The following is a 24051-nucleotide window of genomic DNA, read 5'->3' as shown; positions in this document are numbered from 1 at the left end:
GGGGACGAGCTGGGCTGGTTTTGGGATGCGGTATGGGGAGGGGAGATTTTGAAGCTTGTGAAATCCACATTGATACCATTGCAGGGTTCCCCAGTGGAAAATGAGTTGCTGTTCCTGCAACCTTCAGATGTCATCATTGAGGCACTGCAGGAGGCCCAGGATGGACATGTCATCTGAGGAATGGGAGGGGGAGTTAAAATGGTTCTTGACTGGGAGGTGCAGTTGTTTAGTGCGAACCGAGTGTAGGTGTTCTGCAAAGCGGTCCCCAAGCCTCCACTTGGTTTCCCCGATGTAGAGGAGGCCACAACAGGAACAGCGGATGCAGTATACCACATTAGCAGATGTGCAGGTGAACATCTGCTTGATGTGGAAAGTCTTCTTGGGGCCTGGGATGGGGGTGACGGGGGAGGTGTAGGGGCAGGTGTAGCACTTCCTGCGGTTGCAGGGAAAAGTGCCGGGTGAGGTGGGGCTGGAGGGGAGTGTGGAGCGGACAAGGGAGTCACGGAGAGAGTGGTCCTTCCGGAAAGCAGATAAGGGTGGGGAGGGAAAAATGTCTTTGGTGGTGGGGTCGGATTGCAGATGGCGGAAGTGTCAAAGGATGATGCGTTGGATCCAGAGGTTGGTGGGGTGGTACGTGAGGACGAGGGGGATTCTGTTTTGGTTGTTATTGCGGGGAGGGGATGTGAGGGGTGAGTTGCGGGAAATGCGGGAGACATGGTTGAGGGCGTTCTTGACCACTGAGGGGAGGAAGTTGGGGTCCTTGAAAAACAAGGACATCTGAGATGTAAGTGTCAGCTTAGGAGAGAGAGTTAGTATGAACAATTGAAGGGTGGCAGGATCCAGTGTAATGGAATTAGCATCCGTACCTTTAAGCACTCTATATCCAGTAGAACTGAACCATTAGGAAGGGGAGTTGAACTTGTTTTTTAACAACCAAACTACAAATTCGAAAGACTGTCATGCCATTGTGCCAGTGTGAGGTATATTGAAAAGGCAAAATGTTTTTGGTTGTTTGATACCGTGGTGAGAAAAATATATTGTGGAGACAATGATTTGGAAACAATAAAAACAAAGAAAAGGTCATTAACATGTATTTTATCCCCAACAAAACTTGGAAACACCAATAATAACAGGTGAGAAACCCTTCACAATTACTTTGTCAATGGTTGATCTTTAAGTCATTTTCACTTCTGGAATAAAATGGATATTCTATTATTTCTTAATGGTTGCTCTTTCCGTTTTGAACACTTTCCAATTTGATTTCAGGAAAGAAATTGGCTAAGGTTTACCTTACTGAATCTTACGACAACATTCTCTGGGTAGGTAACTTGCTGAAGCAATAGACTCAGTAACAGCAAACAATAAAAACAACATTTATCCTCATAAAAAAATAGTATTACTCCATGCCAAAAAACAGATAAAGAACATAGAAAGTAAAGCAAACTGTGTCTCATTTCTGGAGCATTGCTGTGAAACATGACAAAAAATAATCTTTTAGGTTTTTCACATTCACAACTAATTGGGAGCCATTGATAACTTGAGGTACACGAACCAGGAAGAGACTGAAATCAGTATTGAAGTATGATAGCTATCGGACTTGTCTCAGTGAGAATTAAGAATATTGTTCCATGAACCTCCAATACATTTAAATTTGTTTGAAAGCTGCACTACATATTAATGGTCCATGCTAATCGAGTACAGACAATTCCTTTGTAGATCCTCAAAAAAGACTTAAGTACCAGTTGCCAAACACAAAAAGAATGTTCTTAAAAGCAACAACAATTGACAAATGGAATTTAATCACTACAAAATAAAATTAAGTTAGATAAACTACAATTGACAGATACCAGGGAGAAGCACGTCATGGAAGGGTAGTCAGCACTTAAATACAAGCATTAGGTCATTCGCTGTGAATTTGGCAGAATTCATTTTCAGCACGCAGCTAAATTAGTCAAATGAACCATTGATAGAATACAATTCCCATGGACTTTGGAAGATATTTGACATGCGAAAGCTTTAAAGAAAAATATCATGTCAATTGCACTTAATGGTATATCAGCCAATTAGAACTAGGTTGGCATTGGAAAGCTGAAAGTAACAAGGAATGAAAAAGTAAACTGTTCCAGGAGCAGTGACAAATGTGATTCAAATGAGTTTTCCCTCAAGACTATTTCTGTTCAAAGATATAATAGGGAAATCTGTTGTCCATTTTCACATTTATCATTTATGATAATTCATGGTTAGAGTCACGGTTGGAAGTTTGAGGTCAGTCATCTCAGCTCCAGGGCACCTTTGTAGGAGTTCCTCAGGTAAGTGTCCAAGGCCCAAACATCTTTAGCCATTTCATCAATACCCTTCCCTCCATCATAAAGTCAAAAGTGGGTATGTTCACAAATGATTGCACAAGGTTCAGCACCACTCGTAATTTCTCAAATCTGAAAAGGCCCATCTTTGAACAAGGCCTGGACAATATCCAAGCTTGGGCTCAAAAGTGGCAAGTAACATTTGAAGCACACAATTGTCAGGTGATGACTATTTCCAATAAAAGACAATCTAACCATTCAATGACTTTACCATCACTCAACTCCACTGTCAACATTTGCAGTTTATTATTGAACAAAAACTGAATTGGACTTTCCATATAAATACAATGGCTACAAGACCAGGTTGTAGGCTAGGAATATCGTCATGATTAACTCACCTCATGACTCTCAAAATCCTGTCCATCATCTACAAGACGAATCAGTAATACGATAGAAAATTCCCCACTGACTTGCATTGGTTCAGCTCCAACAATACCCAAGTTGTTTGACACCATCCAGGTCAGAGCAGCCTGGCTGATTGCTATGACATCCACAAGGATCCATTCCCTCCGGTACTGACACTCAGTACCAGCCGTCTACAAGTCATCTACAAGATGCACCGCAGAAATACACAAAAGATCCTTAGACAGCACCTTCCAAATCCACAACCAATTCCATCTAAAAGGACTGAAATTTGCCTACTGACCTAACAGGTCCACAGCGGATGCCATATCCCGATCCCTGCACTCATCCCTGGAACATCTGGACAGCAAGGACACCTACGTCAGACTCCTGCTCATTGACTACAGCTACACCTCCAACATCATTACCCCTCTGGACTAATCTCAAAAGTCCAAGACCTAGGTCTCAGCTCCGCCCTCTGCAACTGGACCCTCAGCTTCCTGACCCATAGACCACAATCAGTGAGGATAAGTAACTGCACCTCCTCCACGATAAAACTCAACAATGGAGCCCCGCAAGGATGCATTCTCAGCTCCCTACTGTACTCCTTGTACACCCACGACTGTGTAGCCAAATTCCAAATGAACGCCATCTTCAAGTTTGCTGACAATGCCACTGTGGTAGGATGGATATCAAACAACAGTGAGTCAAAATATAGAATGAAGATTGAGAGTTTGGTGATAAGGTGCACTGCTAACAACCTGTCTCTCAATGTCAGTAAAAACTAAAAAAACTTATCATTGACTTCATAAAGAAAGGAGGAGAACACTCCCCTATCTACATCAATGGAACTGAGGTTGAGAGAGTGGACAGCATCAAGTTCCGAGGAGTGATGATAACCAACAACCTTTCCTGGACTTCCCACATAGATGTGGGCAGCACGGTGGCTCAGTGGTTAGCACTGCTGCCTCACAGTGCCAGGGATCCGGGTTCAATTCCACCCTCAGGCGACTGTCTGTGTGGAGTTTGCACATTGTCCCCGTGACTGCATGGGTTTCCTCCGGGTGCTCCAGTTTCCTCCCACAGTCCAAAGATGTGCAGGTTAGGTGGATTTGGCTAAGCTAAATTGCCTGTAGTGTTCAGGAGTCTGTAGGTTAAGTGGGTTATAGGTGGATGGGTCTGGGTGAGATGCTCCAAGGGTCAGTGTGGACTTGTTGGGCCGAGGTCCTGTTTCCACACTGTAGGTATGCTATCATGTGATGGTCACAAAGGCACAACATCTCTTCTTCCTCAGGCAGCTCATGAAAACATGATATGTCCATAAAGACACTCACCAACCTCTACAGATACACCATTGAAAGCATACCGTCCAGGTGCACAACGGCCTGGTGCAGCAACTGCTCTGCCCAGGACTGTAAGAAACTACAGAAGGTTGTGTGCACAGCCCAGACCTTCACAGAAGCCCACATCCAATCCATGGACTCCATTTATACCTCTCCTTGCCGCGGTAATGCAGCCAACATCATGAAAGACCCCTCCCACCCCTGTAATTCCCTCCTACAACCTCTTCCATCAGGCAGAAGATACAGAGGCTTGAACACATGTACCAGCAGGTTCAAGAACAGCTTCTTCCCTGCCATTATTAGACTGATGATTGGACACCTGAGCCTCAAATAACGCTAACCTTGATCTCGCCTCGCGCATGCCCTGTGCAATGTAACCTGTATGCCTCTGTCTAAGTCTTTCTAAAACCCCTGATCTGTACATTGTTGCTTACTATGATCTGCCTGTAATGCTCATAAACAAAGCTTTTCACTGTACTTCGGTAAACATGACAATAAATCATCAATCAACCAATCAAAACTAACATCTGCCCATCACAAAGCATATTACTAGCACAAACAACATTGTTCAGTGACTCAATTAAATGTCACTGCTTGAGCCATTTGCCTGTTTTGGAGGAACATTATGCCAAATGACGAGCAGGGGTCTCACAACCAGATAAACCCTGTTGGCTTCCCATCAGGCTCCTTTGGTGGGGAAAAAAGAATAATGATAAACCATGCGGGTAAGTAAAACATAATGGGTAAATTTGACCAGCCTACTGGGAAAACAAAAATGTACTTCTGTTCACTGTGTAATTTTAGTTACTGAGGGACAATGTGGACCATTTCAAACATGTCATCTGTTGCTCTTCTAAACTCCAGCAGATACAAGAACAAGAAGAGAAGTTGCTGGAAAAGCTCAGGAGGTCTGGCAGCATCTGTGAAGAAAAATCAGAGTTAACGTTTCGGGTCCAGTGACTCTTCCTCAGAACAGTTCTGCTGAGCCAGACCTGCTGAGCTTTTTCAGCAATTTTTTTTTTTGTTCTTGATTTACAGCATCCGCGGTCCTTTCAGATTTTATCCAGCAGATACACACCTGGCCTGTCCAAACTTTCTTCGTAAGAAAATAGGCAGTTGATTGAGAATGTAAGTAAACCTTGAACACATTGTTAATTGAGATTTGAGGTAAACCTGAAGTTGACTTCCATTGGAACATATCCCCCTTTGCTTCTGTTACATAGACAAAAAAAATCCAGCTGACGCCTGTAACCAGATTTTTTGCCAAGCTCTCACTGAAAGTATGGCAAAAGTGTAGGAGAGACTGTGAGGGAACTGGCTTCAAACATTACCTCCAGGTCTAGGTACACTCTGACCCTGAATCCTTTGATGAGATTGGCTCTCTATTCAAAATTGTAGATCATTCCCCAGTATTTAAATTGTCTTTCAAATTAAAAGCTAAAACATTCTCATTGCAATTAGTCTTCTTGGATTTGTTGTCCAGAGTAAAATTTCTCTAAGTAGTGTACGAGATGTAATTGAAAGAATTGATGCTTACAGCACAGACATTTATCCATCGGAAACATATCGTAGAAATTCAGGCATATGTTCATTATTTTCTATCTGGATGTGTACATTCAATTTCCCGCTGCCTATTTCTGGGAGACAAACAGATGGAAATCTAAATTCACAAAATTAACATGTACGTGAATGGACAAAGGGAATGCGGGATGAATTTGATAGCATCTTGGTCTCATTTATAGACTATTTGTATTTAAACACAATTTACATTTGACACAATATACTTGGCTTTTACAAGTTCATAAATCATGCACTTATCAATTTAGAAGGAACACTTGTCGTGCACCTTATAATTAAAAATTGTAACGGATTATTATCATTTGAGAATTTGGATTCTTAAATAGATTAAATAGATTTTGTTTCAGTTGTGTTGAAATGATTTTCACAAGAGGTTAGAAAGTCAATTTTGAGCAGTGACTGAATTCAAATGACTCAATTCAATTAGGGTGGCACGGTGGCTCAGTGGTTAGCACTGCTGCCTCATAGCGCCAGGGACCTGGGTTCAATTCCACCCTTGGGTGACTGTCTGGGTGGAGTTTGCACATTCTCCCCGTGTCAGCATGGGTTTCCTCTGGGTGCTCCAGTTTCTTTCCACTGTTCAAAGATGTGTAGGCTGAGTGGACTGGCCATGCTAAATTGCCCATAGCGTTCAGTGATGTGTAGATTAGGTGGGTTATAGGGGAATGGATCTGGGTGGGATGCTCTGAGGGTCAGTGTGGACTTGCTGGGCTGAAGGGCCTGTTTCCACACTGTAGGGATTCAATGATCAATACCTGGGAGATTAGAGTCCTAGATTTATGAAATCATAGAGGTATACAATATGGAAACATGCCCTTCAGCCCAACTTGTACATGCCCATCAGGATTCCTTCACAGAACTTGGCCCATATCCCTCTAAGCCTTTCCTATCCATGTACCGTCCAAATGTTATAATTGTACCCACATCCACCACTTCCTCTGGCAGCTCATTCCATATATGCACCACCCACTATGTGAAAAAGTTCCTCCCTTTTAAGTCTTTTCCCTCTCACATTAAACATGTGCCGTCTAGTTTTGGACTCCACTACCCTGGGAATAAGACTTTTGCTATTCACTTTATCTATCCTCTTTGTGATTTGTTAAACTTCTATAGGTCACCCCTCAGCCTCTTTCTTCTCCAGGGAAAATAATACCAGCCTATCCAGTCTCTCTTTATAACTCAAACCTTACAGTCTCAGTAACACCCTTGTTAATCTTTTTTCACTCTTTTCAGTTTAAAAAACACCCTTCCTATAGCAGTGCAATCAGAATTGTAATCCAAATGTGGCCTTATCAATGTCCTGTACAGCTGTAACATGATATCTCAATATCCTACACTCAGTTGTCTGACAGATGAAGGCAAACGTGCCAAATGTTTTCTTCACCATCCAGTCTACCTGTGACAACACTTTCAAGGAACAATGTACCTGCACTCATAGATTTCTCTGTTCGACAATAAAAGGTTAATTGCTGAATCCTTACAAAGTAAAAATTTTCCACTCAGAAAGATTGACAGTCAGAACTCAGAATTCAGTTTCAGTTCAGCAGGAGAGTTTGTAAATGTTTCGGGCTGGAAAGAAGTCTTTAGCATTTTAACAGTTCAAGGAAATGGGCTGCAAATGACCTCAGGTTTCTCTTAAGATTCAGTAGAAAGATTCAATGCATTGGCCTGTATTTTTATGTCTTATGTTGTCTTATTTTTGCATTTCTTGGGGTGAAAGAACAGAGAATCACATCAGGTGAAACTGCAACAGAAAGAGGTTGCAACGTTGTCAGTTAATTAGGAAATTACAGAGTCAAGGTAGAAATGATACCGCTGTGATTGAGTAATTATAAAGAATATTGTTGGCAAAAGGGTTGAAACTATTTTTTGTTTTTGCTTGCGTTACAATCTCTCTAAAGTGTATAACCTTTTCTTTCTTTTGTACTTATGGCATTTTGCAAAAAGAGCAGTGGTAGCCTTGCAAAACTAGGTTCAACTGTGATAAAGAGCCTGCAAAACTCAAACCTAGGATCTATCAGACCCGGTTTCATTCTGAAATCTTAAATATCCCAAATGACAAACAGTTGGGATCATAACAACATCCATTGCTTATCTGTTTTAGTCCTGTTCTCTACTTTCTGCTCTTTCAGTGTGCTTGTTCCAATTCAAATGTGATGTGCTCCTCTACTCTACCAAAGGTGCAATTTGTTCATTTTTAGCACTTATTTCATTGATTTCTCAGTACATTTAATTCTTCTTTCCAATATTCTTTCCCAATGTTCCTATCAAATACTTATCCAAGTCTTTTTAAAAATAATATTACACTGCCATATATAAATGTTCCATATACAGAAGTCGCTCTGCTGAACAGAGAAAATGGTCCTTGTAGCTTGTCGACATTGAATAGTAGAGTTGACAGCATCATCCCACCATTCATTAGCAACTTACCTAATCAGGTTCTTCAAGATGATACCTTTAAATAACTTAATGGACATAGTTGAAGGAGTTAGATCACAGATCAGTTGTGATTTCATTGGTTGACTTGAGGGATAATCTCCTTGGGATGATACCACAAAGCCTGACAAGACACACTTTAGAAATGTGATGGTACACACTTCAATTACCTGGATGAGTGCAGCCCAAACAACATTCAAGAAGTTTGACACAATCTAAAGCAAAGCAGCCCACTTACTTGGCACCAGACCCATAAAAAAAGTCCCTCCACCACTGACACTTATTAGCAGCAGTTTGTACCATCTACAAGAGGCACTGCAAAAATTAACCAAAGATATTTGGACAGCATCTTCCAAACCCAAAACCACTACAATCTAGACAGACAAGAAGGGCAAATATATTGAAACACTACCATCTGTAACTTCCGTTCCAAGTCACTCACCATTTAGATTCCTTTGTTAGGATAAAATCCTGTAATTGCCTCCCTAATGGCATTGTGGGTCTATCTACAGCACATGGACTGTAATGGTTCAATGAGGCTGCTCGTTATCACCTTATTAACGGTAACAAGGGATGGGTAATAAACAAAAAGTTGCTGGCCCACATCTCATGCGTGGATAAAAAAACAAAAGCAGGATCATAGTGGGAAAAAAATTGCAAAGTACTGTTCTGGACCCTTACCACTTGCTGTGTGAAAAATATCTTCATATAATTTTTGCTTCTTTTACTAATCAAGTTAAATCCATATCCACATGTTTTCAATGTTTTCACAAGTCAGATCATTGTATCTCAACTTTCTCTATCCAGATCTCTCATGATTTTGGATACGTTAATCAGATCCCCTCTCAGCCTTCTCTTTTCCCAGTTCCAAAAGCTTGTGTTTTGGACTATAACTGGTGTTGTGTGATTTTTGAACTTTCCCAGGAAAATGCACTGAGCTTCATAACTTAAATTCCTCAACTGAGGAACCATTCCTGTAAACTTTATGTGTATTATTTCCAATGTCATTACACCCTTCCTACAGTGTAATGCCCAGTGCGGCAGCCATGCTTCTGTAGAGGCCAAACAAATGTCTTGTTCAACAAAACTCCTCGCCTTGTACTGTGTGCCCATATTAGTACAAACTAGGTTACTGTGGATAATTTCTAGTCAACATGATGCTATTATGCTTGTCTGAAGCAGGTGCAACTTGAACCCAGGCCTCCAGGCTCAGAGGAAGGGATGCTACCACTGCACCACAGGAGCCCTTCCTCGAACAGCTTGCTTTATTCATGTTCTCTAACCAGCCCTGCTATGTTTAATGACTGATGAACAAATAAACCCAAGTTTCCTTGCTCCGTTACCCCCTTTAGAATCATGCCATTTACCTTATATTTTGTCTCCGTGTCTTTCTGACAAAAGCCTGCCTTTTTCCAGTGACTCATGAAATCTAGCGGATGGTTTCAGGACAACAGAAGAGGAAAGGTTGAAGCAAAAATAGGGGATAGTATGAGCCTCAGAGCCAATTTGAATACATATTCTCAGTTTTAATGACAAAACAATACATGATCCCTTTGTTCTTCTGGAGATTAGGTTGAAGAGGATGAGGAGAGATGTAAAGGAGATGATTGATTGTGAAGGAAATATATTGTGGGTTATTTCTGCTCTTCAGCGTTCTTTTGGAGCAATGAGTACTTTTGCAAAGGTAGTGAGGCATTGGAGTAAACGATGCAAGGCAGCCAGATCTAGGCAGTTATCCCAATAATTCATCCCTTATACTTAAAGACGGGAGTTATATTGAGGGTAAAATGTGGAATGGGGGAAAATCAAATAATCTACTGCATAGTAGGATTAAAAGAAAACTTGAGGAAAGTAGCCATTGGTGAAACAAAAAGGGCACGTCTTATACATCCTTTATATTTCCAGGAATATGCCTGAAAAACTATACCATATCTGAGAGAAGTACTTGAGTTAAGAATGGAGTTTTTTTTTGATTGAGTTGTCTTGTTTAAGAATGGAAGGTGAAACCTGGCTTCTTGGAAGCACCTATAGCATTGGTGGAAAATAAATGGCAGTTCTACTTTATACAATATGAGATTGCGAAATAAAGTTAATCAATGGTTGAAGACAGAGTAATTATGAAGCCACTATAAGTTAAAAACTGTTGGCTTCTTGCTACACTGGAGAACCAGGGTGAATTTTAAAAAAAATATAGAAAGTACCACATAATGCTTTTTTTCCTGACAGGCTTTCAGGAGACTAAAATCAGCAGTGGGAGTAAAATTCACTTCATTCAATAATAAAAGGTATTGCTCCTAAGGTTGCTGACAGGTGGGGGCGGTTGGGGGAGGGTCAACCTTCCTTAAAACAAATATCTTTCTTCTCAGACCATAATTATCCTTTCTAAAATTTCCTTTGCCTCATAAGTCATTTTTCTTCCAAAATTTCTGGAAAATACCTTGGGACATTTTGCTACATTTAAATACTACTGATTATACATACAAATAGTTGAATTAAAACAAGATTTTGGTTATTTCAGCAAAATCAATTGTAACCTCGTGCATGAGGATTGATTCTGAATGGTTAGAAATCAGATCATGAAGAAATTTGACAATATAACAAATGAACTACGATATTATGAGGTTATTGGAAGTTCTGTGACCAGAGGAAGTATTTTTTTTTCCTTTATTCATTCATGGGATGAGAGCATCACTGCATTGGCTGAATTTATTGCCTCTCATTAATTGCCCAGAGGACAGTTGAGAGTCAACCACATTGTTGTGGCTCTGGAGTCACATGTAGGCCACACCAGGTAAGGATGGCAGTTTACTTCCCTGATGGACACTTGTGAACCAGATTTTCCTGACAATTGACAATGGATTCGTGGTCATTAGATTCTTCATTTCAGATTTTTTCAAAATAGAATTCAAATTTGACCAGCTTCTGTAGTAGGATTTGAACTCAGGTCCTCAGAACATTACCTGGGTCTCTGGATTAACAATCCAACAATAATACCACTAGTCCATCACCTCCCCAAGAAAGGACTCGAAATGATGTACAGGAAATATATATAGCTGAGGTCATTCATGTATCAGTAGTAAGAAAATTCATATGTTAAAAGGGCAGGAAAATTCACTTTTTGCCATTTATACTTTAGAATTATTTTATCAAGTTAAAAGTACTGGCATATAGGTTTTACCTTAATTCTGAGGATTTATATATCTTTTTCATCATCTTACTTTTAACAACAAATATCAGCATATCCTTAATATGAGCTAAGATGCATGCATTAAAAATGGGCAATATGTTTCAGAGTTAAGATAAGAAAAGCTGATCTGAAGTTGTGATAACAAATGAAGACTATACAACAAAAATGGCACACATTAGATCAATGTTTTTGTTATTTAAGCTGGAGCAACTGAAGCACAGAAATAATTTGCTTACCTAAATATTAAACCACTGCAGCAGCTGGTGGAATTTCAATGTAAAGAAAGTAATAAGTCCAGAATGGATAGTCAGCCTTTCCAATGATGGCCATGAAAGTATCATCAACTGCCAAAAAAGCCTGTCTGATCACATATGTCATAAGGAAAGGAAGTCTGCTGCACTCATCTGTGTTTTCCTATCTGTGGCGTACTCTGTATCTGAATGCATGTAGCATTCAAAACAAAACTGGTGAACTGATATCACAAATAGAAATAACTATGCACAATCATAGCTATTATAGAGATATGTTCACAGGATATATTGGATCATGAATATGGAGGGTGTATGTCACTTAGGAAGGACAGAAAGCGAGGAAATGGTGAAGGGTAATTCTGTTCAATAATGATGGAAGGATAACCTAAGAAAGAGAGAGAGGAATGTTCTAAGTTCAGGAAAGCAGGATGCAGTTTGAACAGAAATGAAAAGTAGTAAAGGCAAGAAGTCAGTTGTGAAAGTGGAATACAGGCCCCACGATTTGACGGAGTATAAATGAAAAAGTATTGGGAACTTGCCAGAAAGGTATGGAAATAATCATGAGAAGTTATAATCTACATACAGGCTGCAAAAATCAGATAGAAAAAGGTAGCCTAGATGAAAAGTTTATAGAAAGTTTTATGCATAGTTTCTTAGAACAGCATGCCCTGGAGTTAACCAGAAAGTAGCTGTATGAAATCTGGTATTGTGCAATGAGATAGGATTAATTAATAACCTTGTCGTGAAGGTATTCCTGATTAGCAACAACCATGATTTGATCGTATTGTATATTCAGTTTGAGGGAGAGAAGGGTAGGTCCAAGACTGTTATATTAAACTTACATAAATACAGTTATGAGGACATGAGAGCAAAACAAGCTAAAATGAATTGGCATCAGGATAAGGGACAGGTCAATCAAGATGTAACTGAAAACACTGAGAGGGACGTTTCATTATACATGGAATAGAAATGTTTCAAAACAAGAGGAGGACCAACCATCTTTGCTTAACTAAAAATGTCAAGGAAAGTTTCAAACTTAAAGAAAAAGCCTATACTTGCACAAAGATGTATGGCAAGTCAGAAGACTGGACAATATGCAAAAACAGGGCAAGGAAAGTGCCTGAGGCAGAAGGTACCACTTGTGAGTGATGTGAGGCAATTTAAGGGGCAATTGCATTAATCAGGTACTTACACATTACAGATAATCACAGAATTGTGCATGTGTACCTCATGCAATGATCAATTACGTAATTATAAACATTGCACATGAGCAATCTTCACCATGTCATTTGTTCTGAAGTTGTGAAGAGTACTTATGAATTGGAAGACAGGAAACTAGAATTTGTTTGTAAAAATGACAGAGGGGAAGAGTGTGTGATTCCTTTAAGAGGTCAAGTGCTTTTCTAAGCTTGGAGGTTTACACAGAAAATGTGTCTATAAGCAGCTGAATAGGTACATACAGTCCGAAATTGAAACATTATTGATTGGCTGTACGATTGGAAACCTTAGGCTTGTTTTGATGTTTTGGAAACTGCTTGAAGATCAGCCAATTAATTTAAACAGAGCACTTAGAGATTGAATTTAAATCTGATGGCTTTGACAGCCTCGGACCAATTCTATTATAAGAAAATTGACAGGTCATTCGGGGAATATAAGGAGAGGGTTTTTGAAAATTGGTGTGAGAGCGAACTGCTATCTGAAGAGTAACTATCTAGCTCTCACAGAAATCTCTAAGCTCTTAGAGAAGGCACCATCTATTCATAAAGGTACCACAGCACTCCTAGCTGAGATTCCTGACAGAAAAATTCATAGAGAAAGCATTCCTGACAGAAGGATCAGCAGAGAAGGCAAAGAACATTGCAGAAGACTTAACCTGGCTGTACTTCTGAGAGTCTAAGTTTTAATTTATTCTTATTATTACTTGGGTTTTTATAAGTTGTGCTTGTATTTATTGGAACAGCGTACCATTAGAATTTTGTTCTTCATTTGGGAATGGTAAGTAGTTCAGCGGGAATTGTTTGTTTTTTAGTAGCTCTGTTAATTTGTTCATTGTTACAGTTAAATAAATAAATTGTTACTTGTTGATTATAAAGTGAATATCAGGGATTTTCTTTCATGTAACCATCCTTTTTAACAGATTAGTCATGGTGAGGCGAGTTTCTCTGGGTGTATCGGCTTTAATTATTGGAAGGGGACCCCTACTCCCACTGTAACAGATTAGGGGCTTGTGTTTCAATTTTAATTATCAGAGGGGTTCGACCTGCCCTTTCTAACACATTGGTCATCACAAATTGACCATCATCCTTCCTGTGAAGTATAAGTAATCACTGGTGAGCTTAAGGCTGTCATCAATGGTCAATAATTCATATACACATTCCAAGGTCTCATAAGTTTTACCAGGAACTGTTTTCCTCACACAATCGACAACAACTGCTGGACTTAAAAGTGATGCCCTCATCTCATGAACGATTAAAAGAAACAACAGGCTTTATTTTAATCTTCAGCATGTTGATGATTTATTTGATCATACACTTCACGTGTATATGACATTCTTTGTGACACTGTTACTCTATCAGGTTTTTGAGAGACATCAGCTACGTTTGAAGTAGATATTTCTTGACTCTCAGTGTCTACCCCTTCTGGGCTGCTTCAAATGCCAAGATCTTATAGTTAACGAATATTCCAAGTTCACTTGTGGCAGGAGGGACGTTGGGTGCACAGATTATCATGAATGTGCATTTGAATGCCTGAATTTGTGGGAAGGCACAAGGAGACTGTCATCATTATAAGCAAAGTTCACCTAATTGATTGTCCTGACAAAAAAAAAATGAAATATGGATTTATAACTCAATATATGGGGGATCTTGGAATGTCTCCAGCAGAGCCCTGAACAAATCTGGAAGCAAAGGAGTTGAAGCCAGTGTTTCTGGCAGCCGTTGTTAACGTATGCCAACCAGGTTCCACAGGCAAGAGGACATCCTTTCGGAGACAGAGGATACTTGTGTCTTTGAACCGCTGGTGCTCCAGCATAACAAGTTAGCCCAGCTTCTGTCTGTACCCCCAATATTGCAGATAATGTCTTCTGAGAGTTGGAATTCAGCTGCTTCATGCTTCACTCTCTGGTGTCCGGCTGCAATTCTCTCAACAATTGACCACTGGTTTTGTTTCCCTTCATCCAAGGTCATCAAGGTACCCCTTCTCCTGATGCGATTCACAAAACCTCCAGTGCAGTCTCAGTTCACAACCAAACAGAAACATTCTCAAAAGCTTTAATAGTGTCTCCATATGAAGGCAAGGTGTGTTGATCTCACCTGTGCCTAAAACATAATGGAATTCATTCAGGGCCTTGTAATGCAGTGAGGCCTGGGTCAAAGACCTACCTGCTCTAAGATGTGTTATAATAAGCCCAAACAGGTTGATTAAAAATAACTAGGAAAGTAAACTCAGTGAAAATAATTTAGACAAAACCTTTCAAAATGGCACTTCCTTTTGGTTCTTCTGATTGGCCTTCCTACATTCTCATGCGTCTGTTATCCTAATTGCAAAGCAGATGTTGACGCTTTATTGGCCTCCTCTCACAAGGGTGCATAGGCAGAAAGTATTTCAAAGCAGAACATTCTGGCCAGAGTGTTCTTTCAAATATATATCTCTTGCACATCAGCCAACAACACAAACTCTTCAATACTTTGGAACATATCTTCTGTTCATGAAGTTGTTGAATCACTTGAACCACATCATTGCTTTTGATCTTGGTTTATCAGGTGCATAAAGGGGGAACTGCATATATTTCCATTTGAATTTAAATGATTCAGAATAAAACATTGTGCAAAACCTTTGATTTCAATAGCTTAATGAACTTCATCCTTGTTGCATTAAGCTAATTTAAATGCTTTTCCATAAAGAGTAACTAAAGTTCAGTACTGTTGGTATAATTTATTCATCAACTTCTTAGCTCGTTCGTTTAACATTTCATCATATTTCTCCTTCTTCACACCTGATTCAGCTTCACATCACAAAGCATAAAAAAGCTTTATTCTTGCCAAATGCTAAAGTAAAGAATACAATCCAAAATAAGTAATGAAAAAATGAATGGCAAACAAACTCATATAAACATGTTGCACTACCTTAACAGACACAAACTTTCCAATTTTAACATTTTAATAGCTCTGTTAAAATAGCAAAGTGATTCCTTGGAACCTTATATCCACTAATTGTAATTGCAGAATGCAATTTCTAGGCTTGCACCAATTAATAAAAACGAATGCATGAAAATACTTCTCAAAAATGATTATAAATCAAGGTTTACCAGCACCCAACCATTAAAAATTTACAGCCATTTTCAATTTCATAGATTTTAGCATAATCATTATTGTGTAAAGGTTTTTCATTGCATTTAGGATTTAACTTACTGTGCTCACTCAATTGCTCATTAACTTTCAACAATCATTTTATTTATGATAAACAAGTTCTTCACTGCAGCCAATTTTATTTTGAAAATAGAGCTCATGGTACATGGATGCTAGTCTTATTCAATAGATTTTTCTCCATTCCTTCCCACATGCCAAGGAAAGCTGTTTCTACTTTGCAATAATCAGGTGCTTTAACTTCCACTTTAGAAGAGGAAGCATTATTTATCTAGGTTAATATATTTTTTCACAATTTATCACACCAGCCATTCTGTAATCTCATTAAATGAGTTTACCAACTTACGTCCAAAACAGAGACATATTCTGGGCCACCATGGACACTAGGAAATTGCTTGAGACTACCCAAATGCAACTTACAGAGAGCCCTTACAGCTATTGAAGTTTTATGCATTTCATCAATTTATATTCAAATCAAGGTCTAAGAGTTTGAAGTCCCACGTCGAATGTACTGGTCATCTAAGTTCCAATAATAAATTTCCATTTTCATACAAATTTACCAATTTCAACAAATGGGTGTCATTTGTCCATGAGCAATTTTATGGGAAATCTGTAATTTGACTTAGAAATTGTCACACTAATTATTAAATGCTCGATAAAATGAAAGTTCTGATTCTATCCAATGTTCCAAAGTATTACTACAACTTCTGAGGTGGAGGTTAAAACACCTGACTATTGCAAGTAGAAACAGCTTTTCTTGGCATGTGGAATGGCATGGAGGAAACTCCATTCAAATTCATTTTAATGAAATAGAAATCTCCTGATTGTTGACTGTTTGAGTACACCAAAATATTTTTTTTTACAGAAGATGCCTGGATTGAACGTGGCACACAAAACAAATCAAATGTTCGGAAAATTATAGGAAACAGGCGTAACAAATAAACCCGATGTCCTACAGCAACTTTTAGAATGAAAGTAAAAAGCAAGCAATTTTAAAATTGCTACATGACAATAAAGTACAAATGGACAACTCTCTTTTCTGTGATGATTTATAAATGAATGTTTCAAATGGAATTAAGTGAAACTCATGACTTTGAAAAATATCAGTTATAGGTAAATGTATGCAATGTGAGTGTAACTCCTGACATAGGAGAAAATTGTACTGTTTTGAAACTTGTTAAATACACTCAACAAGAAAAGAAATCTAATGAAAGTGTTCCAAAGTTCCCAGAATATAGCCACCAAAAGAGGCCAAATTCTAAACATGATGTTTAATGTTCATGTTACAGTTCATGTAAAATAATGCTTACCTTGCCCTAAAGTTTACAGGATGAGGCTGCCCATCATACAATGCAAGATAATCATATTCTTCCTCCAAAGCAAAGGATTGGAACACAATCTGTATTCTGTTGCGTTCTTCCGCTACAATGATCCATGTACAGTTTGCACCATTTGGATACCCATATGGGAAGCCAGGACTTTCTATTGTACCATTTAATCCTTGTAATGTCCCTCCACATGTATAAATAAATCCTGTAATGAAAAGGTGTGGAAAAAGAGGATTTAGATAAATAATATTGCAGACGAAAAAAAAATCATTCAAGCCATAAATTAGTTCATCTTGGCATGCAACAGCCTGTGATGGTTTTATGTCTAGACAGCTGAAACATAAATTGTTCAAAATTGTGTAATGGCTATAAATAAGATACCCTTCAGGTTTTCACCTTAATATCAAATAATGAATACTTTTTCATTAAAAACATCATGTTAAAGGATCAATATGTGATTGTCACACTGTGACAACGAAGAGGATATTTTGTAAATTAGAACTCCCAGTACAGAGCTTTGGATGACAGGAATACATATGAATTTGAACACGGTGGTTAATCTAACCTGTGCAATTTTTTTCCTATTTATTTATTTACAAACCTATTTTTTAAGGGATAATGCAAATTTTATGCATTTCTACCAGGTTCTGGTTTTATTTCAGCATTATTTACACAAGGAAAGTGTTGACGATGTCATCTTTCTTATTCCTCGTAAAATTTTAAAATGGCATAAAAGAGAAAATAAACGTAGCAATTTCACCTTAGTTGAGATCAATAAACTGCAGTTGCTTCTGCTGTGATTTATCTTATTGTTTTTTTCATTCCAAAGTTTTAAAAAGCCTAATGAGATCTCCTTCCGCTTGGGTTTCCCCAGTGAGACCATTTATGTTGCAATGCCACTATTAGCTGCATAATAACAAACTGTCAACTTCACACTTGATGCTTTTCTCTCAATGAGAATGTAATTGTCCACAACTCATCACCTTCTCGCAACACAGGTAGAGTTATAAACAGGGCTGCACATGAATCACCTCTATAACCATTATGTCTTGCAAAGTATGCTCTGTCGTGCTGCATCAGAGTTCATATATTCTCTCCACTAATTTCTGTATTTCTGGCAAATGCAGACTAAATAAAAGGCTTAATAAGGGAGATGTTTTGTGTCATAAGGATCTCATTTGACAGAAGAAGAATATTCTGAGAAGGGTCACTGGACCCAAAACCTTAACTCTGCTTTCTCTCTACAGATGCTGCCAGACCTGCTGCGTTTCTCCAGCAATTTCTGTTCTTGTTTCAGAAAGAAAAAAGGATGATTGTGCATGGAGCACAGCACAATTCATAATGCACTAGTTTTCCCAGTCATTAAGATTAATAACTGAAAATTGGACCTTCACAAAACAGGTAGTTTGGCCTGCAGACTCCCACCATTAGCACATCCTCACAAATTATACCTATGCAGTGTGAATTGAGATAACACGATTTTTGAAATGCTGAAGACTTTGAAGCACCAATTTGTTTTTGTTCCTGGTCCAAAAACTCCCACATAAATTATTTTTAATGGAAGCTGGACTTAATTCCTCCAATTTCATCACAAATGCAACTGAAGAGAGAATATTTCAAGTTCCGACAATTCTGCCAAAGTGAAGAGGAAAAAGACATTCCTTTTCTAATGAATATTCAGATAAAGAATGCAGTGGTTCAGAAAAAGTTAAATAAATGTCTAAAGAACATGGCCTTAAAGTTCAATTCTATTAATTCTGAAATCATGATTGTTCAGATATGAAAAGTAATCTTTTCTCTCTAAAGAAACTTGACAAGTAATCGCATAGTAGACTGGGTCAAACTAATAATCATCTTGCCTCATTTAGCCTCATCAGTTGCAAAAGGTGCAGACATGTAAATGTTTTTAAATTCAGGTGATTATTGAACAATACGTGGTATTTTTCAGGTTTAGTCCTTACAGAAATGGCAGTGTCATTTGCAGATCAGGAACTTGTTTTTCTAATTGGCTAATCACCAATGATTGATGATCCAATTTGCCTTCTGCTCTAATAGCCAATCCACTAAAGGTGCTTTCATCCTGATTCTAGTTGCATCATTCCATTGAACGACAACTTCATCTTGTATCTGGACCATTTTGAAATTTGATTGAAATCAATTTTTTTTTCTTTTTTTATTCATTCACAGGATGAAGGTGTTGCTGGCTAGGGCAGCATTTATTGCCCATCCCTAATTGCCCAGAGGGCAGTTAAGAGTCAACCACATTGCCATGGGTCTGGAATCACATGTACACCAGACCAGGTAAAGATGGCAGTTTTCTTCCATAAAGGACATTAGTGAATCAGATGGGTTTTTCCAACAATTGACAATGGATTCATGGTCATCATTAGACACTTAACTGAATTTTTAAAAAAATTGAATTCAAATTCCACCATCTGCCATGATGGAATTCGAACCCAGTTCCCCAAAACTTTATCTGGGCCTCTGGATTAACAGTCCAGCAATACTACCACAAGGCCATCCCCTCCCCTCAACTATTCCTCTATTATCGGTCTCACTTAGTAATGTCCTGCAAAGACTGATGGAAATGCCTGTTTTCCCAGAAATCTTTTCAAGGCAGCAAATCTAATGAAATAGGGTCTCACTCTCCCAAACCAGGAATCCAATTAGAACTAGGATATGATCTATTCGAAATCTTAGCTCTAACCAGCAATTCAAATGTTTGTACTAACCAAGCAATCCACATATTAAATTACAGCCCAAGTTTATGTTGTATTCTTTCTTGGAATGACAATTTGTTTCCTGAAATCTAAAAAAAAGTGCGTCCATGCATCTTATGAATTCAGCAACCACAAGTTGAATTTATTTTGTGTTTAATGTGATTCAGTCTCCAATGCAACTCAGAGATGCCCTATCAAATAAAGTTGCTTACCAATCCCCAAAAGGAGACCTTAGGTCATATGACCAAATACTAGATCAAAGACAAAAGCTTTACAGAGTCTATTAAGTAAGGAAAGCAAAGAGAGTGTGTGTGTGTATGTGCATGTAAATATGTGTGTATATATATATATATAAAATATATATTTATAACATGTGTCTGTGTGTGTGTGTGTGTGTGTGTGTGTGCGCGCGCACAGTGGGGTCAGGAGGGTTCCACATGTAATTAAAGGGATTACCAACAATGGTAGAGCACTTAAAACTGGGACACACAAGAGTCCAGAACTACAGGAGCACAGATATCTTAGAGGGTTGTGGAGTTGGGGAAGGTTGCAGAAATAGAGGGATGACACTCACTTAGAAACATGGAGATAATTCTAAAATTAAGATATTGCTTGATCACATGTCAACACAGACCAGTAAGCACAGGAATGATAGTGGAATGGGACTTACTCTGAGCTGAGACCCAGACAGCAGCGATTTGTACTCTTTTACATTTAAGGAGTTTAAAATGAAACAGACTGGTCAGAAATGTGTGTGAATTGAGTCTATTAGATGAATAGCTGAAACTAGAGGTAAGGAAGACATGAATGAGGCCTGAGCAACACACAACTGGAGTAAGGCTGAAGTCACATCATGCTAACGAAATGGAAATAAGCCATCTGAGTGATGATCATTGGAAGTGGATCCTTCAGGTATGATCATAGTTCACTGGAAACAGCCACAGTGTATACGAATGTTGGTAGTCCCAGCTATGTGCCAGAGCTGTGCTGGCATAATTACCATCTTCAGAGATGGATTCTTGAGGACAAAAGTAATCCACTAAAGATATGACTCTCTGTGAGGAACACACAAACTCCCGACAACGTGTTTTATTCTATATATATTCTTTCATGGGATGTGGGTGTCACTGTCAAAGCCAGCATTTGTTCCTGATCCCTAATTGCCCTGGAACTGAGTATCTTACTTGACTCATTCAGAGGGCAGTTAAGAGTCAACCACACTGCTATGTATCTGGACGTCAGGCATATGCAGGTCAGACAGATAATGACAGCAGATTTCCATCCCTAAAGGACATCATAAATGCCAGCTCTAGACAATGCAGGCAAGAGTTCAGCAGGCTACTGGGATGCTAAAGATAGAATCAGATCTAGACAGTTGAGCCCTTCATCATAACCCAGCAAGGGTCCCTCATGTGGTTCTGCTCTACTGCATTCACATAATCTAGCAGAGAATGGAGCTCCCGAATAATACAGATTTCATGCATTGCCAATCTTTATCTGCTGAAGAAGACTTTAAAAAAATCATTTGTGCGATGTGACTATTGCTGACTGGCCAACATTTATTCCCCCCAGTTCTGACGAAGGGTCACCAGACCCGAAATGTTAACTCTGTTTTTTTTCCTTCATAGATGATGCCAGACCTGCTGGGCTTTTCCAGCAACTTTGTTTTTGTTCCTGATTTACAGCATCTGCAATTCTTTTGGTTTTTTTTTTTTTCCCATCGTTCGTTGTCCTTGAGAAGGTGGTGGTGAGCTGTCTTCTTAAATGCTGTAGTCCATTTTGTGTTGACAGGTCCACAAGGCTGTTAGGAAGAGAGCTCCAGGATTTTCCAAGGCTTGTAGTTAATTGCTCTGGAAGAGGTGATAGTGAGCAGCTGTTTTGAACTGCTGCAATGCTTGAGGCATACGGGGCCAAACAATGCTTTTTGGAAGAAAGTGCCAGGAAGTTAACCAAGCAATAATGAAAGAATGGCAATACAGTTTTAAATCAGGCTTTATGTCATTTGGACGGGGACTTGCAGGTAGTGGTGCTCCCATGCCCTGGGTCTTTTACTGATGAACGTTGCAATTTTGGAAGTTCCTTGAAGAGCTTTAGAAGATTCTTGATGATTTACTGCAGTGAATTTTGTTGGTACACACAGCTGCCATTGTATGTGACTGATGAAGGGACTAAGTGTTGGTGGTCCTGGTTGGGATGCCTATCACTTGGTCCTGGATAATGTCAAGCATCTAGTATGTTATTGCACTTCTCCAGGCAAGTGGAGAGATACTCCGTAGCCTTTAAAGAGGTTAATTGATGTCTCACTGTGCTGATTTCAATATTACTGGAAAAACCCAGAAACAATGTGATGACATTGGACTGCCAAATAAATGCAGTGTCCCAACTCCTAATCCACCTCTGAACTTGTTACTAGGACCTGTTTGAGACACTACCAACACTATCTTTCGTAGAAGCTAACTCCTACAGAAAGTCCAACATCCACTGATGGTTGCCAAAGTCTTTAATTATCTCCCTCTTCCTTCATCCACATCCGTTTTGTAACCACACCAAAACTTTTGATTTTGCATTTTTTGTTCCTCGGCATCAATGCCAGTTTTCTCTCCTATGCCTTCCTTTAAACAGTCCTCATGGTGTTTAGAGGGCTGTTTCTACTGGAAGATACTGTGGAAACATATAGGTCAAGGGAATCAAGCTAATATAGGATTGCAGTCCCAAACCCATTGATAATGCTTTTGAAAACTGCCCTGTCAACAAGGCAAATTCCAAAGCTTGGCTGTTGGCTCAGTTGGCAGTTAGAAGAACTAGATTATATTAGCTGCATGTCTATGTCGAAAGGCATAACACAAAATGATCAAGAAGCCAGTGAAAGTGAAATGTGTTAGATCTGTTTGTACTTTTTACACTCTAGCTGGAACATCTTCTTTCGCTCCAACATCACAAGAAATTCAATCTATCTACTCACAAGATACCAAGCCTCTGTTACAAACTATACTGTATTCATTGCAACATCCTGTGCTGTTATGACTTCAGACTCAAATACGTCTCTTTAATCTCCTCCTGTCAGAAAGATCCAGTCCTGTATTATTTGACACAATACAACAGTCGTTACACCTCATGAAGTTCATCAGAAAATGACAATCAGCGAGTGCAACTGAGGATTTGGGAAATATAGTTGCTACCGACCCACTGATGTAAACAGACAAGTGACTGGTTTGGCATATGTCACCGATTTGCACTGGGATGAATATAATGCAATGTGTTATTAACAGTGACCTCCACTCCAATAAGAACAGTCATTCCTTGGGTGGATGTTGTCAACAGGTTGGCTGAAGGAGGTGGCATGACAGTTTGATATTTCCCCTTCTCAAGTACGTAGCAGTGAGTTTCCTCTTTATATGCACCAAAGAACAGTTAGACTCAGTATGCTGAGTTAGAACAGGTGGACAAATGATGCTCAGTGAAGCTTCTTTCCTTGATACTTTCTAACTTGAATTCCCTTTGACATTATGAAGTTCTTTAAAATACTCAAAATGATCTCCTGCTCTGACCACTTCATTTTCAGTGAGTGAAATGCAACTACAGCAAAACTAATGCCATTTGATGCTGCCAAGACTTTAGGTTCTGGCAACAGTTCTAGACTTGTGCTCCATCACGAGCCATGCCAAGCTGTTCCAGTACAGCTACAACTTTAGCATCTATACGGAAATATAGAAAATCATTCAGCTATGTCCCATCCGAAAACAGGACAATTGCAATCTGGCCAATAATCATCCAATCATATACCACAATCTTCTCAAGGGCAATTAGTGATTTAGAAGAAATGCTGGACTAGCCAGTAATGCTCCACCATGAACAAATATTTCAAAATGTTACAAGTAAATAAAAGATAAGTAATGCCATTGAAATGAAAACAGAAGCCATGTACAAAAACATGAAGTAGGAACCCCTTTTGATAAAAAAAACAAATCCAACTCATTATAAGAAAACAACTCTTCAAGAATAAAAGTTCAATGCCCATCTTAGAAGATTGTGCTGCACCATTGAAATTGCATTCCAAAGTACACAAGGCTGTTTTTTTCTCCCTCTTTGTGCTAGCCAGGCAGGATAATGAAATAAAAAACACAAGAGAATTAAACAGT

General features: G+C 38.9%; 1 protein-coding gene across 1 annotated transcript in view; it reads right to left on the bottom strand.

The window, feature by feature from the left end:
* Positions 1-24051, bottom strand: part of csmd3b (CUB and Sushi multiple domains 3b) — a 1719816-nt gene that overhangs the window by 1537887 nt on the left and 157878 nt on the right. The window contains 1 exon segment of the mRNA XM_048595770.1: positions 17175-17397. Coding sequence (XP_048451727.1) covers positions 17175-17397 — 223 coding nt within the window.

This window comes from Rhincodon typus, chromosome 4, assembly GCF_021869965.1.
Source record: "Rhincodon typus isolate 14 chromosome 4, sRhiTyp1.1, whole genome shotgun sequence".
Taxonomy (NCBI): domain Eukaryota; kingdom Metazoa; phylum Chordata; class Chondrichthyes; order Orectolobiformes; family Rhincodontidae; genus Rhincodon; species Rhincodon typus.
This window is presented reverse-complemented; position numbering and strand designations above follow the sequence as displayed.